The sequence below is a fragment of the Syngnathoides biaculeatus genome, chromosome 8 (genome assembly GCF_019802595.1).
Source record: "Syngnathoides biaculeatus isolate LvHL_M chromosome 8, ASM1980259v1, whole genome shotgun sequence".
Classification (NCBI taxonomy): domain Eukaryota; kingdom Metazoa; phylum Chordata; class Actinopteri; order Syngnathiformes; family Syngnathidae; genus Syngnathoides; species Syngnathoides biaculeatus.
Genome location: NC_084647.1, coordinates 21,774,149 through 21,791,950, shown reverse-complemented (window position 1 = coordinate 21,791,950; position 17,802 = coordinate 21,774,149). Strand labels below are relative to the sequence as shown.

Sequence of the window (17,802 nt, the reverse complement as noted above, 5' to 3'; positions counted from 1 at the left end):
TAACACAATGGTAAACAAACAGAACTATGGGGGCACAAACCAGTGCAATCTGTAGGCTGGTCCCAAGCCCGGATAAATGAAGAGCGTTGCGTCAGGAAGGTTTTCTCCGTGTGACTTCCTGCAGAAGGTTTGTCATGTAAATATGCAAGTGATTGTAGCTCCATATGCTATTTTTTCAGGTGGTCTACTGTACATGTCTTGATTCTGACTGACCCAACAGAGTTTGTCCACTCTCCGATCTAATACACGCCGCAATTATTTGTCAACAATGCTGTGTTAGTGAATAATAATAATGGTGAGTAGGCGGCACAACGGAGTGACTCCTGAGAGCGTTAGCGTCACAGTTTTGTGAACTGGTGTTCAAATCCGGCCCTGCCTTTGTGAGGTGTGTATGTTCTCCCCGTGCCTGCGTTGGTTTTCTCCGGGCACTCCAGTTCCCTCCCACAGCTCAAAAACATGCAGTAATTGGTGACTGAATTTCCCTGAGGTGGGATTGTAATTGTGCAAATAATCATGATAATGTGTAATTGTGGGTGAGAATGCTTGTTTCTGTGTGTGGTGCATCAGGTTGTACCCTGCACTCCAACCTGAATTTAGCTGGGATAGGCTGCAGCATTCCCCCGACTCGTGTGAGGATAAGCGGAACGGAAGAGGAATGAATGAATGGTGAGTACTCAAATGTAAATATAGTACTTGTACCACACCCCGTCCAAAAAAAAAAAAAGTGACGTTGATATTAGGTGGAATAAAGTTTTACAAAGTTGTCATCCTCTAAAAACGTTTTAAGCAAGCATAATAGAAAAAATATGGTCTTTTACTTGTGGAAAATAAAAGTAAAGTACAGTCTGAAAAATACACATTCTCTGTTGTAGAGTCTTTGGAACAAATAAAACGTGATACTCCACGTATTTGTATTTCAATTAATCAACTGATTAACCATAGAACGCAACGGATCCTTTTTTCTCAATGTCAAAGGCGCACTAGTTAACGGGCGGTGCATCGTCCCTTTTTTGCGCATTGATTCGGGCGTGTAAGCAGGCTCGGCTTGTCAGTCACACTTTGAACGGCGCTGTGGCGCTCATGACCATCACCGGAACCGCCAGCGACAGCACCAGCAACAGCACCAGCGGCTCGCCCTACTCCTTCCTCCACCCACTGACCGCCGAAGGAGCCACACGGAGGGATTAAGGTTGAGGATGAACGCTTGCTGAGGGGCAGCCACACAAAGCCGAGGGCGACATAAACATTCGCCGGCGGGGGAGGGTACAGAGGAGCGAGACGACGAGCCGTTTCGCCGTTCGAGAGCTCGCCTCAAGTCGAGGAGGTGGGAGGACTTTGCCATGGTCCGATTCGGGGACGTCGTCGTAGCCCTGCTTCTTGTGGACTGTGCGGGTAAGACACTGTTATTAACAATCTCTAAAATGTGCTAATATCATTAAAACAGCCAGGATGGTTGGTCGCCACCCTTGGGTCTTTCCCTCTTCTCGAACCCCCCCCCCCACTCCCTCCCCATGTAAGTCGCCCTGTCAGGCAGGTGCTGCGGCTCATTTTAATTAGCTTACTCCGCGCCCTATTTCCTGTCTCTTGTTCACCCTGGCCCACGTAATACTAACGGAGACTTTTTTTTTTTCATTTTTATTTTGGAACGCTGACTTTGCAATATTTTGCATGGCATACATTTTGGTCCTCCACATGGGGATAGGGAGGAAGGGGTGAGGGGGCGATTTCAGAGGTTGGTTGGAATTATGTGTGGGGTAATGTGTCAAGGGGATTTATATTCATATTCTGCTGTGTTGTTGTTGTTGTTGTTCAGTGCTCTCGTGTGTTATGGATGGGAAGTGATGCTGGGCTCCCCCTTAAGCACAGTGGATGTGTGTGCCTGTGTAACTGGGCGACACGAAGTAATGCACCTACCTGTTATTGTGTACAGCAAGTGCAGTGAGGAGGAGTGGGCGGCGGGGAGGGCGGGCGGTGGGGGGTAGCCCTTGACAGGCGATCCTGGGCTGCAAGGAACCCATCAAATGTCTGTCAGGGAGCGCGCCGCTTCATTTGTTCCCTCTCAAGCACATTGATGCATACCCGAGCGAACATACACACAGCAGCTCCTACTCTGAATCATCTGTTATGTAAGCCGATTCCCTGATAAAGGCTTTGAAATGAGATCCTCTAAGTTGGTGAAATGTGTGGTTACGTAAGCGCAATGGTGGCGGGGGAGTAGGCTTTGTCAGATTACATTTGTGATAACCTCATCACGGACATTTAAGTAAAGAAAGAGTACAAGAGGGTTGATGCGTGGTTCTGAGTAGTGCCCGGTTTGGTGTGGGATAGCCATTTTATCCGTCTTGCGGAGTGGGAGTGGTGGTGGTAGGATGTTCCTCGGGCGGTAAAATGCTGAGGGAGTGAATCCTGGCCAGAGCTTCTCCTCGCGTGTTTACAGGCGTTCGCGAGGAGAGCGTCACGACTTTTGCTTTGTTGATCACGAGCCTCGGTGCATTTTGCGAGAGGCCACCCAGCCGGCGTGCAGCGCCAAGCGTGACGACATTTCATCGCTGCAGCAGATGACACTTACTTCTGGATAAAACATGTCAAATGGTGGGAGTGTTGAGAGGGAAACCTTCAGCGTGAAATCTAGTTTTGACTGGGACATATGTGCAGGCATGTGCACAGACATATTTAAAGGCATGCACCCAGATTATTGATACAATAGAGAAAAATAAACTGTATTGTCGCGATGATGTAGTTTGTATTTATACACTGCCCTGATTAAGTACTAGCCCCTTTGTCAAATTCTTCCCGCTGTAATGTTTATTAACTCATTCACTGTCACCCGTTTCCTAAGCAGGGAACCCCTAGACTGCTAGGCATTTTGGATCAATTTCACTCATGTTTCAAGTCCTACAGAATATTGTGTGCTATGATAATGTAATCCGTCCAATCCATTGTCTTTGCCGCTTCCTCAAGAGAGTTGCGGGGGGTACTACTGGGGCCTATCCCAGCTGTCAACGGGCAGGAGGCAGGGTACACCCTGAACTGGTTGCCAGCCAATCGCTGGGCACTTTGAGACAAACAGCCGCACACACAATCACACCTAGGGGCAATTTAGAGTGTCCAATTAATGTTGCATGGAATGTTGGAGGAAACCGGAGTGCCCGGAGAAAACCCACGCAGGCACGGGGAGAACATGCAAACTCCACACAGGCGGGTCTGGGATTGAACCAGGGACCTAAGAACTGTGAGGCCAACACTTTACCAGCTGAGTCACCGTGCCGCCGCGATGACAACACCAAAATCACCAAACAGAAGATCAGACTCTTTTCTTTCATCAGAAAAACATGACTCTAGATTATACCATTCTGTAGTGATTAGCAGTCAAATATAAGCTACTTTCAGCTAAATCTGTTTCTGGAGGGAAAAATCCCCCCAAGAAAACAGCCTTTTTGTGGAAGCAGACAAATGAGGCAGAACAATGACTTCACCAATATTTTTGGGGGTGAAAATCTTAGATATCTGAATACAAAACAACACTGAGAAAGTACTTTTGACAAAGATAATTCATTTACAAGTATAACAATGAACAGAATTGACATTGACAAAAATGCATAAACAAATGGGGCTCCCACACTTGCACTTTCTTCTTTCAAATTCCCCTCTACCGTTTGCTCACTCGTCCAGGTTTTTACAACCTTCCGCATAAAATCCTTCGTCTTATCCACATCTGGATTTTATTCTTCTGTGGCAGTGAATGGGATCTTGTGTGGTTGTCATTCTCCTCAAAAACATCCCTACTTCTGCTGGAAGCACAAACTATGTGCAGTTTAGAAATATAGCGATAACCTTGTGCAAGTTACATATGTAACTATTACTCTAAAAGTACATTGTTAAAATTGCTGTTGTGAGACATGAATAAAAAAGGCTATCAATTACATTTTTTTGTCTGCACTGTGTACTGGAATGGGAGTTGAACGTCTGCTGGGTAACCAGTAAAAAAAATTAAAATCCATACAATTATGATAGAATAGTTTTCATTGATTGACGGTTTTATTGATGTTTTGCAAGGGTGAAAAAAACATTACTTTCCTTTGTGTCAGCCCTAAAAGACATTCAATTCATGGGTCTTGAATTCCTGCAAGATGGATGAGTTGTAAATGGAAAATTCAAGTCATTATTGGCAATAGATCACATCGCTAGAGGGACTAAATTATGTTCATATAAAAAATTGATTGAAGGAGTGTGTTCGGCTTGCTAAAATGTACTTAACGGGAGATGCAAATGAGTTACCTTGGTCTTTGACTTCATCGGACTTCGTTGGAGGAAGCTCAGGATGAAGCTCGCCTGGCTATCCAAAAGGGACTTCAATATTTGATGATTCAGGATCCCATTTATTCAAATTCTCGTTGGCAGACGATTAGCTGGCATACGTATGGGCTGGCTTTTTGGGCGATAGCTTTGCAACAAAGCCATCGGCCTGGAACCTCATCCTTTAGTCCCTTGCATGACCTCATGCAGGGTTTGGGAACCTTTTCGATGTAGACAGCCATAATTGCCAAATATTTTAAAATTTAATTTCAAAGAGCCATACAGTATTTTAAAAACTAAATACAGGTGAATTTGCACATTAATGTAAGACCAACATATTTAGAGTACAATGAGTCTCTGAATTATTTCAAACAATATTGTTACACTGTTGCTAACCAATGATGACTAAAGTACTTCTTACCGTTAATGCAACTTCTGGTGCTGCGCGGTTTTGCTGATGGCTTTGTAGTCTGTTTCAAACATTGTTAGATGAAGGTTCATGCAAGCATTGAGACTTCCATCCATTAACGTAATTTAATCTGATTTGCCATCATGGTGAACAGTTCTTGCTGACAAAGGCGTGTCTTTTATTCATTTATCTTTTCTTCATGCGAGGTTGTCAAAATGTTGAAGGGCAACATCAAGTACGAATGCTTTGGCATAATCCCCATCTGTGTATTTAGGCACACAGCAGAACCCTCCCTTTCCACAAAGGTTGTCCATTCTTGTTGAAAACTTTGAAACGCCTCATCTTTTATTCTTTGAGCGACCATTGTCAAACATTTCCATAATTACTTTTTCCGACCCGTTCTGTGCCTGCGCACATCGACTGTTACACGAAACTACAGCAACCCCACTAGGACAAACTGTCTCTGCATCATTTGGGTTGCCTGCACGATAGAAACCATATGTACAGTATGTCGTACAGTATGAGGGCCATCAACCATCAAAAGAGCCAGATATGGCTCACGAGCCATAGGTTCCTGACCCCTGATCTAAGGTGTAATTCCTGTCGGTCGCAGGAATATTACCAGGAGTGTGAGCAATAGACATTTGAACATATTCAGTCCTGTTAAATTTTACATTGTTAAATGTTTCGTGTATTCCGTTACATTTTAAGTTGACTTTATTGTTATTAAAGACTACAGCAAAATTGCAAGTCGTGATATTAACACCCAAGGTAAGTAATAACTTGGAAATTATATTCATATTGAAAAGGTCCCATGCCATCAGAATCCATTTTTATACTCTTTATATAGGGTTGCACGACAATTATCTTCATACAACTAACTAGTTATAAGATTGATATTGGGAAAAAATTTTTAGTGATGAGGCTGAAAATTTAAATTGAGGGTGTCATTTTCATCGGAATTAGTGGTTATACCCCACATGTAGGAGCTAAACAAATGATAAAGTTAAATTGCGAAATAACCTAGACTAGGGAGTTCAGATGATCCCAGGCAGAGAGATGTGATTGGTGCAGATTGTAATGGGCGTGCAGTTAAATGAAACTGTGGAAATGAAGAAGTGATGGCTACGTCTGGCATCCAGGAAAGGAACTTGGAGGGAAAGATAGTGGTGGACTTCACAAAAAGGCTGGAAATGGCTGGAGCGAACACTTCCAGAAGAGCCAAGAACAAAGGGTGACCTACAAGAGTGGAGTCACAAGGACGCAGGTGGATTACATCTTGTGCAGACGATGTAATCTGAAGAAGGTTACTCACTGTAAAAAGGGATGCTCAATACTTTTTTTTTCCAGACTGATACTGATAAGAACCCACTTTTCAAGATGGATGCCAATACAACAATCTATAAATTATTAATGTATTTTTTTATTTAGTTAATTGTAGTTTGTGGACAACTGGAAGAAATTAATACTCAAATATTTGCCCTTCCCAACAATGTCTTCAGTATTAAGACATTTCAAAAACATCTGTTCCTCATGTTGCATAGTTATTAATTTATTTATTTGTTTATTTTTAAACCAAATGCTTAATTTTTCAGTGGCTGATCAAATATAAACTTGGGCCAGTTAAAGCCATAATTAAATATGCAGTGGCTTAAGTATTTACAGACATCACAATTCACGATGATAAATTGAATTTTGAAAATAGTAGGACTCGGATTGTTCCGAACTTCTGTTTCTCCTATCTTTGTCATAGTAGACAGTTTCCAGTTTATTTGCATACCTCAATTTATATCCAGTGTTTCCGCATTTAGTTTGAAAGAGTAAAGAATACTGAATACTTGAGTTTAAAAGTAACTATTGATAATTGATTATAAAAGTACAGGTAATTTTTCTCACTACTTTCAGCAGCTGCCGAGTGGCAGTAATATCACTTATCCACAGTACGAAAATGTTAACTGTACCCATTATTTGGTAATACACGCCACAAAAGTTACAGAATGATGTCAACATGAAGTTATTAAATATTAGTGTATACCTTTGAGCCACAAATGACCTACTTAGTGCAGACCTGACCTACCAAATAAAAATGTAAACGTAAAAAAGCACACCACTCTCAAGTACACTTCACTACAGACTCTGGCAGACATACAGAGTTGGGAGGGTTATTTTAAAAATCTATTCCGATATATAGTTCAAGTTACCTGTTAATAAAATGTCATTAGCAACGTGATTTAAGTATCATAGTGATGTACCTTGATTTCATTCAATAACATTTGTGTTACTTAAATACAAAATGTCAATAAAGACAAAAGAAATTAAATATCAGAATAAACCCAAATATATATATATGTCTGATTTTATATTTAAAATGCACAGTTTCGAAGGAAGAGCACCCAGAATCCAAAACCTCAGAACTGTGAGGTAGACAAGCTAATGACTTGTTTACTGTGCTGCAGGGATGGATGGATAGATACATACATACATAGAGAAATACATAAATCAATAGTTTTAGAAACTGATTGTAGCAACCCAGCATATAAAATGTTGGGCTTGAGGGAAACAGACATCACTGCTTACTGTTTATGTTTTAAAAGCATGATTCCGGCCAAGAGTACTCCATCCTTCCATCCAATTTCTGAGGCGCTTATCCTCACGAGGGTCACGGGAGTGCTGGAGCCTATCCCACTTGTCAACGGGCAGGAGGTGGGGTACACCCTGAGCTGGTTGCCAGGCAATCGCAGGGCACATAGAGACAAACAGCTGCACTTACAATCACACCTAGAGGCTATTTAGAGTCTCCGATTAATGCATGTTTTGGGGATGTGGGAGGAAAATGGTCTGCCCGGAGAAAACCCACGCAGGCACAGGGAAAATATGCAAACTCCACACAGGCAGGTCCGGATTGAACCCGGGACTTCGGAACTGTGAGGCCAACATTTTCAAGCTGAACCACCGTGCCGCCCCAACAGTACTCATGTTTTCCATATTGTTGATAGCGTTTCCTGCTTCCATCCCCCATCAACACATGAACATGCACACACAGACACACAAGGAGACACCAAAACACTCTTCCACCAACAATCATAATTTAGATAGAACAGCAAGTTCTCGGTAAAAAGTTTAGCAGCTGTTTCACTAGCAAAGCTGTGGCTGAATGACAGGGGTGAAGCACTTACGTGCACATCAGCTGGTGCATTAATCCTGTTTGCGAGCTGGCAGTCCAGACTTCAGATGATGTTGAAAGCTCTCACTTTTCTTGGTGTTTATTATGTATGGTAGGTATTGTAGGTCTTTCAGTAAGTCTGTCTTTATGTCCATGATACTTTCTGACAGCACACTTCACTCGGAATAATTAACCCACAATGTATTGCGTGGTTAACGAAAGCAAAAGGCTATTCATAATGTGTAAATAAAAAGGTAACGACAATGAAATATATTTTTTTACTTAGTGTAGTGACAGTGAAGCTGTACATTTGCAATTTTATATTTATTCAGTCACTGTGATTTCACAGGCGCATATGCGCCCGCAGGCCATTGCAATCGCAAATCTGCACAGTCGAGCACGAAAAATCACCCGCGTAAAATTTGTTACGGATAGAAATACATAGATATTGAAAAACACCGCTTATTTTGTTTAGTCTTGCGCCACTGCGCACTTGTCGGACGCTCTCAGTGCACATGAAAACCAATCCAGCGCAGTGAACCACAGCCTGACTTTTTTTTTTTTTTTTTTTTAACACGGAAGCACACGGGAGCTGCTGCTCAGCCTACTTCTACTTACTAGTTTACCTGACACCACCCCCCTCTGCTCTTAAAGTGGTACACTCATAATTACAAACAGAACACACACTCGCAACTTTATATCTGTGGGCATGACTGGTGGACCCCACCCGGAACTTTATATCTGCGGGCATGACTGATCACACCTGTAGATTTTTCAAATGTGAGTGACCGTTTATTGCTTTTTCACTGTCGATCGTATGACAAACAATGACCATGACCAATGGCTATCTGACAAAACGCTTTTGGACAGATAAACTGCTTTATGAAGTCGTTGCTTGTCCAGAGTCATTGTTGAATAGAGCAACTATCATTGGTTTGATGAAGTAACAATAATCTTGACTACTGACCGAGATATTGTAATGCCTTCCATTGCTCTTTTGTCAAAATAGCAGCAATTTTTGAAGAACACAATACTTTATAATACCTTTGTACTTTGTAATGCATTACCCGCTTCACAGTATCCAGTCACTGTGATTTGAAGGAGGCGTATGGACCCGTGCGCCATCCACAGTCGAGCACGAAAAATCACGTGCGTAAAATTTGTTAGGAGTAGAAATACAGATTGAAAGACGTCACTTATTTTGTGTGGTCTTGATGGTGGTGGTCCAATGTTCCCTCTAAGATGCGCCAGTGCGCAATTGCACACTTGTCGCGCACACAGCGGACATGAAAACCGATCCAGCGCAATGAAACACAGCCTGACGCCCATTTTTTTTTTTTTTTAAACACGGAAGCACATAGTCTCTGCTCAGCCTACTTCTACTTCCTAGTTTACCTGACACCGCCCCCCTCCGCTCTTAAAGGAGTACACTCATAATTCCAAACAGAACACACATTCGAAACTTTATATCTGCGGGCGTGACTGACCAAACCCGTACATTTTTCAGATGTGAGTGACTGCAGTATCTGACTTCATGTTATGCTCATCACTCACTAGCTGGTTGCAGTCGAGTAGTACACTGTATGTACTACTGTATGTTGCTTCAAGACACAATTCTGCAACAACCAATTCTGCACACTCAACCAAGTACCTACCATGATCCAATTAATCTAGTCTTATGCTTATCCTTAGTAAAACCCTAAACACAATGTTAAACTGCTAAATTCGTGAACAGGGAAATTCTATATTTCCAATTGATATCACACCAATTACTATGTGGCTAGTTCTAGTCGAATATGTTCAATTGGGAATGACAATGGAAAGAAAATAAATTCTACAAGTTGACGTATGTCCCTCTCAATGATCTTGTTGCAGGCATACTTGTTAAGTTGTATTGTATCTCCTAGTCCATGTTACATCATCGCGACGATGACACAGCCTCGTTCCACCCTGCAGCAAAAGATGGATGCAAGGCTGTCTTTAGAGGCTGCATGCTTTTCTGAGTCCAGCTCAATTCTGCTAAAACGCAATAGGCCAAAATGTCATTTACATTAGATCACACAATACAATTGTTTCACTCAGAATCCAAGCAGGCTCTTCACTCATGCAGTGCACTATAATTATCCTGGATTATTAATGCGAAATAAACCTACAATGGAAAAAAAAAAAGCATTGGTCTTGCAACCTGAACGAATTCCATATTGAAATCAGAAATCTTTTAGGGGTTTGCAAAAATCACACATCCCCTTAAATGTGCTACCATGCATTGTAAAAATCCCCCATATAACACTCCCACTATTGATCTCATTTTTTAAAGGAGAATCAGTGAGAATAAGAGAGCCAAGCCACAGAGGGTGTGATTTTGTTCTCGTCAGGACGACTTGACTCGGTGGTAATGGGGAGTGGATCAGACATATCCAGGGCTTAAGACCATTGAAAAGAGACACACTGACTCAGGATGTAAAAAAAAAAAAAAATGACATTACACGCTCATGTGACCTGGTGAGGCAGTACTGCAGGAGGTGTATAAACACCTTTGCCAGTAAACTCCAATTGCAACGATGTGTTTAGTATATTGCTCATTCCACAGATATGGTGAAATGTTACAAGCAATTATTAATGGCAAAATACATTAAAACACAACAAATATTTACACACAACAATATTACCAGTAACCAGGTATCAACATGCAGATATAAAAGCACCTAGGTGTAATATTTTAGCAGTCATCAAGGAAAATAGGCACAGTGTGAAAAATATTGCTCAAATCATGCAACCACTTTGCCAATATCTGTTAAAAGGGTGCACTTACCACTCAATAGAAGTTAATGACATTTTACTGTGAGATTTCTTAGCGGCACTTATTAGAAATGGGCATCATGCTCATAACTTTGTTGGTCAAAATGCGTTACGAGCAAGTCGCCACTCAATTTCAATATTGTAAATAACAACCATTTGTCAACGACTACAGTATTTTGAATTGATGCAATCTCCCCAAAAATAATGATTGAATGATCGATAAATTCCTTCAGGAGTAGGAGAAAATATTGACTTTGATTTTTAGGTGTAGGTCATATTTTCGTTAGAGCAAATCTGATAGAATAACAAAAAACGGTCAAATATGTTGAGATGTGGATCACCCAGGACCATTTTCGGCTTACGTATGACCAACATACAGCATTTGAGCTTGATGGGAACATGGAGTGGCCGGTAGAACTTGGTAAGTGTTTTCAAGAAAAAGCTTTCAAAATGTTACAAGCTTTGGTCTCAAACGGTCAAATTATTAGCAAGAATGAAAAGTGAGTTTGTATAGAATTAATAGTTTCTTGTTTGATTCGTTGAAGGAATAATTAATTGGTGAATTTCGACCGTTTTCTATCACTAGTGCACATGCTATTTTCTCTCTCTCCTGACTGCACTCATGACTCACTGGTAAATTTTGACGAGTCAGAGTAGTGCAGAGGATGTGGTCATAATCACGTGCACACTTTAATCCTTATTATTAAACTTGGATTTGGTTCTGATTATAAAGGCCTCCCGTCAAATGTTCCTAACTGTCTTTCACCAAAACATACGATTCACTTATTGATAAAAATGTCAACGTGTGGTGCACTGTGGATTGCATTGGCAAAGATCGCTGCTGTCAAAATTACATACAGGTCTAAATCACTGTATTATCATTTGCTCACAGTAGAGACATTGTGTTCATTGTGTACAAAACAAAACATAGTTGATCAAATGATGGAATTGTATTTTAATAATGCCAATTGATGGAACACATCAATGTTCAAGCTTTGCGTTGATGGTGTAACTGCGAAGGGTGTCATACCAAGTGAGGAAACTGATATTGAAAAATTCATGAGTCCTGTTAAGTTCTGATAACCACTAAATTAATTCACTTATATCTGTTAGAATTCAGGTTCTTCATTTTCCATATTGTATTTTTAGTCAATGTTACATACATCTACATTTGCCCTATGTGCGTTTTTTACTCAGTTGGGGTGGTGAAAAAACTCAAGTTGGTTGTTTTCAGTGTCTTTTGTACCTAAAGTTGACTGATTCAGGTAGTACGTGGGTAGTGCCTCCTGCTTCTGCGTCTTTTTGCACGGGTTTCGCTTGTCACATGCAGCTATCTAGCCTTCTTTTGAGGAAAGAATAAAAAGCAATATGGGCTGAAGTGATGAGAACACAGCCGCAGAATTTTCGGCAGCTCAACTCTTGAGTGCATCCTCTTACCGTTTCCTCAACTTAATCTCTTTGGGAACGCTATGAATGCTTACACAATTTTGATTAAAAATTATATCCAAAAGCGGCGCAGTATGGCATTTTCAACCCGTTAGAGTGACGTTAAAAGTTGTTCACAAGGGGCTATCTTAGCTCCGGAGAGCACCAACGAAACAACTTTACAACAGCCATTCTACAGAATGCTTTGCGCATGCTAAAATATGCCAGTAACAGTGTATTAGGTTATGGTCCATACAAAATTGTTTAATGGAGAACACATTCTAAAGACCACTGTATTTCAGTAGGAGAGGTCAGTAATTGTAAAATTACATGTTTGTCATTTCAATTGGAGCTCTCTAAGAATGGGATCACAGAAAAAGAGTTGGTGCTCAGAATTGATCTAGCATCTTTAAATCCTGTGAGTTTCCATGCATCACATATACACAAATCAGGTTAAATGCAGCACTAGTCGAGCAAACCTGAAAAATCAAGCTACCATTGTTTTAGCATTATACTCGCCTCAAACCATTCTACAAATCCAGCAAGATGCAAACAAGTCAGCTCCATCAGGAAATGAGAACAGTGGGTCCTTTTCACTCACTGAATACAAACGAGGCCAGGATGTTGAGCGCGGCATTAGTTTGTCAAAGCTTTAGGCATTTTGTGGCCTCTAATTTGTGGGGCTTAAGGAAGAGGACCATCCAAGTTTCTGTCTGAATATGTTTGGCAGACTGATTAACTGCCAGAGTTTAGCTTTAGGCCGCCAAACATTATCTTTTATTACCAGAACCCCATCTGGTCTTTGGTTCATGCTAACAGGTCTTTTTGATAACACTTAAATCTGCTTGGAGTTTTTTCTATGCATCCCCTATCCTCCTACAGACTCGGGTGGGGTGTGTACAGAATGTGTCACGGCAAACATTGTGACTCTATGATGATGAATAGAAACCTTTTATAAGAAATGCACTGACAATCATTTTCAGGTTTTGATGCATGTAAAAGTTCTCTTATACTGTATGCACCAATACTACATCACTACCTTCCAGATGGAAGCCGTGCTCAGCTGTTTGTGTGTTTGGAAATACTTCAAGGACACGGATGACAACAGGCCCCACCCAATATTAACGGGGGACTGGGGTCACTATGTCATTGTGTCGGGCCACTGCCCATGTATGTACAGTAGCCTGCTCGGGCCAAAACTTTCGCCCACTGAAAATTTCTCAAAACTGCATTTTAAATGTCGCTCTGAATTTCTTTTATTACTGAAAGCAAGGCGAAAGAAACCGCGACCAGCACCACCTGACTAGATAAACTGATACGCATTCGGGTTAGGCTCAAGATGATAATAGTTCATTGGTGACACAAATTGAATTGGACTAAAAATAGGTAAGGGAAAAAACAAAATCTGTATATAAGTCAGAAACAGGCAGTCGTATAACTTAAAATCCTCCTCAAAGTCAGAAAAATCAGAGTCAAATGAAACATGGCGGTGAATGGGTCAGACATGGAGGATAATCATAACACATGGGGGGCGCAGGTGACAAGGAAGGTGAGGACAAAAAGAGAGCCCACTCGGAGAGGGGAAGCTTGGTTGGCAGGCTGAGTGTGCTGGGATGTAAATTGGTGACACTGCCTTTTTCCCACTGGGTCCTGTTCTGTCACAGGCAAGAGATAAGGGGCTGGACACAAATGCAGGACTCCGAGGACGTGACATGATGTCGAGGGTGGTTTTATCCCAGGCTTAGGTCATACACAGGTAGGTAGTCCAAGATAGGCAGAGGCACAAACACATGGCAAAAGGCAAGGTTCAACAACATGAAAACAAGGTTGGATAACTACTATGCAAAAAAAAGACTTGTCTGTGGTTGCACATGGACGCTGGCCGTGACAAGAGGCTCGTATACTCATGCGGACTAATGCAGTCTCATGCAACAAACTGATAGCTAACAATACAACATACAAATACATGGCATAATTACAGACAATGAGGCGCAGGTGTGGGGCTGCTGTTGGAGGCCGCCATGCACTGGGCAGTGGCCTGGCCACGGCCCTGACATGCTCTGGATACACAATGTGGTCAATGGCCTATCTTTGATGATTCGGAACAGTTGATAATGAGATGTTAATGTTGTGGTTTATATTTTCCTGTGTAATGTGCTCAAAAGGTGGCATGGTGGAGCTGTTGTAGAGCATTGTCCCCACAGCTTTTAGGTCTGGGGTTCAAATCCCGGCCCTACCTGTGTGGAGTTCTCATGTTCTGCCTGCGTTAGTGGACTCTAAATTGCCCCACGGTGTCATCATGAGTGCGACTGTTATCTTTCTCCATGTGCCCTGCGATTGGCTGGCAACCAGTACCCCGCCTCCTGCCCGATGAAAGGTGGGATAGGCTCCACCACTCCCATAACTCTCGTGAGGATAAGTGACTCAGAATATGCGTGGATGGATGGTGGGCTCACAACTGCTTTCACGAATTGTGAGTCCAGATTGATATTGATATTTGAGAGATAGGCATGCACTTTTTCTGATTCATTTGGAGTTTTGTGTTGTGCAGATAAAACTGTAGGTCCATGTACTGTATCATTTATAGATATATTATGAATGGGAGAAAATTCTATAAAACAAGGATTCCTTTTCCTACCCACCGATGAGGCACAAGGTTAGTGTTTCGGATACTGTGAGACAATGTTTGTGAATTTTTTCCCAGTTCGTTGTGATGTAAAGTGACTAGGTGAGATTTTCGGTAAATGTTAACCTCTTTTGACTGTTATCGGCTTTTACGTTACTTTGAATGCTAAATGCTAAAAACCATCAGTGCAAATGCGGATCCAACCATTTACCTTATTAGGTGTCTCAATTTTGGCATTGTTGGGATATTTTATTTCACTCACCCAATTGACTGAGCGTTAACGTCACTGAAGTGCTGCGTGTTGAAGGCTAAGCATCAGATGCTACACATCGTGAAATGCTCCTTTATACAAAATAATCTTATTTCAAGTGTTGCACTGAGGTGACAGGTCACCACTTCTAATAAAGTTAACACTTTTATTCACCGCCGCCATGACAGGTCATAAACACTTCGTGCGGATTCTTCCTTGGTTTTCACTGCTACTCCATTTGTTTTGGCACTTCTTTGGGGTCGGTGGACTAAACATCGAAACTGGGAACCAAAAATTTTACTGAGTAAGAACTGATTTGATTCATGATGCCCAGGCCCAATTACAAGACTGTATTAGATTATTAGCAGTGGTCATTATACGGCAGCGATAACACATAAATGCAGCTATCGCTTCTGGCCAGTAAACAACTGAAAGTGCTACAGAATGGCCCTTTAATTGTCATGAAGCAGAGATACAAGATGTTGATCAGAATGCTGACTCATTTTCATCGTTTTCATTTTTCATCAGGCTTTTTCAAATTGGCAGCCTCCCTCCTTTCCACTATCCTTGTTGTCATTTGCGATAAAAAAAATAGTAGGAAAATACAAGACGTTGGTGAATTTCAAACTTAAGCTATCACAGCATCGCATGAGGCAATGAGAGCCTCATGCATCGTGTCACATATGTCTTTGCTGGAGCAATTCGTGTCCCAGTTTTTAAAGAAATTCTGATGAGTCCTTGCAAGTCCAATCTCAAAGGAAGCACACAGTGTGGCTGATTGATGTGTAAAAAAGCAGCCACGATAAAGCAACATGTTGTTGGCTAAAATTTATCTCTCCACTTCCTTTGTTTGGCAGTGCACGTCTTCCATCCATGTGTATCGCGCTACGTTCCTTATTAAACAACAATAGGATGAAACGCTCGGCTCAGGACAGGTAGGATTCTTGGCTGCTGTGCCCCGGGGTCTCTTTTTACGTAGTCACCATGGTGTGTCCCTTCGCTAATATCATGCTCATTTATGAACAAACTTATCATTGCCTGGCAACGTAGACATGCTTTGGCTGAAGTAAAATTATTCCTATTAGCCGTGATATGACACCCACTTGTAGTAGGAAGCTGCTCTTTTTAATCTCTAATTAGATCACACTAAGAAGACACTATCTCCGGGGGAGCTGTAGAAGCTGGAGCCGTGTGTGATCCACTTCAAAATGGTGTCATTTATTCTTGCGGATAAATCGTTCTGCTAAGAATTTAACCCATTTGACATTTTACACTTGGAACTTTTCTCTGGTCCAATGTTTGTCATTGAGTTCAATGCATTCCCCACCAGTTGGATTATTTCATGCATGCATTCTTTCACAGACATCCAAGGGCATAGAAGAGGCTTTTTAAAAATTTTACTTACTGGCCTACATATGCAGGAATCAGTGAAGTTTGTGTGTTATGGCTTCATGACTTCGCACGAATCTTTTAGTGTGATCATAAAGCAACTAGTGTCTGCAGGAACATGAACAATGCTTACTATTGCGGTTATGTAAAACCCTATAGTAGAATGGCAACCTCAAACATGAGTTAATTATGTGCCATGTCATGGATGAAAATCAAATAGATTTCTTGAAGGTAATCTTTTTGATTGTGCGCAATTTGAGCTCTTCACATTCACCTTGACCTTTTCCGCAAGTTTGTTGGTGATTGATCCTGATGAATAATGAATGATGCTTGAATGGCCATTACAGCATCACTGCTGCCTGAACTCTTGCTATAGGAATTAAACTCAAGCTGATGCCCTCGAAATGCATGCCTCACATCACAATAGTTTGCTTTTAGTTTGTATTTAAATGCTAACAAGCAACCATTAACTCTATGACACAGTCACTTTTATAGTGTGCCCTTTCTCATACCCACCAGGCACTCTTAAGCCAGTGTTGAGGATAATGTTCATTTCCTGTTGAGAGTACTTCATGGAAATAAGTAGTAATTTCATTGATAGCTCGCCGTAGTCCTCACAAACCAAATGAACAGGTGTACATGGAAGATTTACAGAGATTAGAGTCTTCCTTTGTGTTAGAGGACACTGGTACGTGACAGTAAGATTGACTGTGTATGGACTATATCCATCCATCTTCTGAACCGCTTATCCTCAACAAGGGTTGCGAGAGTGCTGGAGCCTAACCCAGCTGTCATCGGGCAGGAGCCAGGGTACACCCTGAACTGGTTGCCAGCCAATCGCAAGGGACGTGGAGACAGACAACAGTCGCTCTCGCAATCACAGCTCAGGGCAATTTAGTCTTCATTGAATGCATGTTTTTCATATGTGGGAGGAAACTGGAGGGCCTGGAGAAAACCCACGCAGGCACGGGGAGAACATGAAAGTGGTTGGGATTTGAACCCGGTCCTTAGAAATGTGAGGCCAACGCTCTAACCAGTTGCTCCACTGTGCTGGCAATGGACTATATTTCTCTTGAAATGTTATTAGCTAGGCTTCACACGATCAGGATTTTTGGGACCAATCATCGAAAAAAAAACCCCATCACCGATCGTCAATCTGATAAAACAGGGAAATGTATCTATTTAAATGTTCATTTACTGCATATACAAAAGTAACATACTGTGTGTCTTCAAAAATATTCTGTAGTCAGGTCATGTATTTTAACCAGTCAAGTCAAACCAACACTACACCATGACAAAAAGAATGAGGGCTAACTAACTGAAATTAAAATTCACAAACACCGAAACTTTAGCGTATGATTCAACAGAATGCCAACATTTTTATGTACAAGTGTGAGTGCAAGCACTAGCTTACTAGGGTACATGTGATCATACCTCAAGTAATT

General features: G+C 41.5%; 1 protein-coding gene across 7 annotated transcripts in view; it reads left to right on the top strand.

Annotated features, from left to right (window-relative positions):
- The first annotated feature begins 967 nt into the window (after positions 1–967).
- Positions 968–17,802, top strand: part of ncam1b (neural cell adhesion molecule 1b) — a 95,298-nt gene continuing 78,463 nt past the window's right edge. For 2 of the 7 annotated variants that reach the window (XM_061827886.1, XM_061827888.1), the window contains exon 1: positions 969–1,392. In XM_061827886.1, the coding sequence (XP_061683870.1) occupies positions 1,341–1,392 (52 nt within the window). In that variant the 5' untranslated portion in view covers positions 969–1,340. Of the gene's footprint in view, positions 1,393–17,802 lie in introns of all 7 variants that reach the window. The other 5 variants (XM_061827885.1, XM_061827889.1, XM_061827890.1 and 2 more) reach the window with 5 other exon arrangements.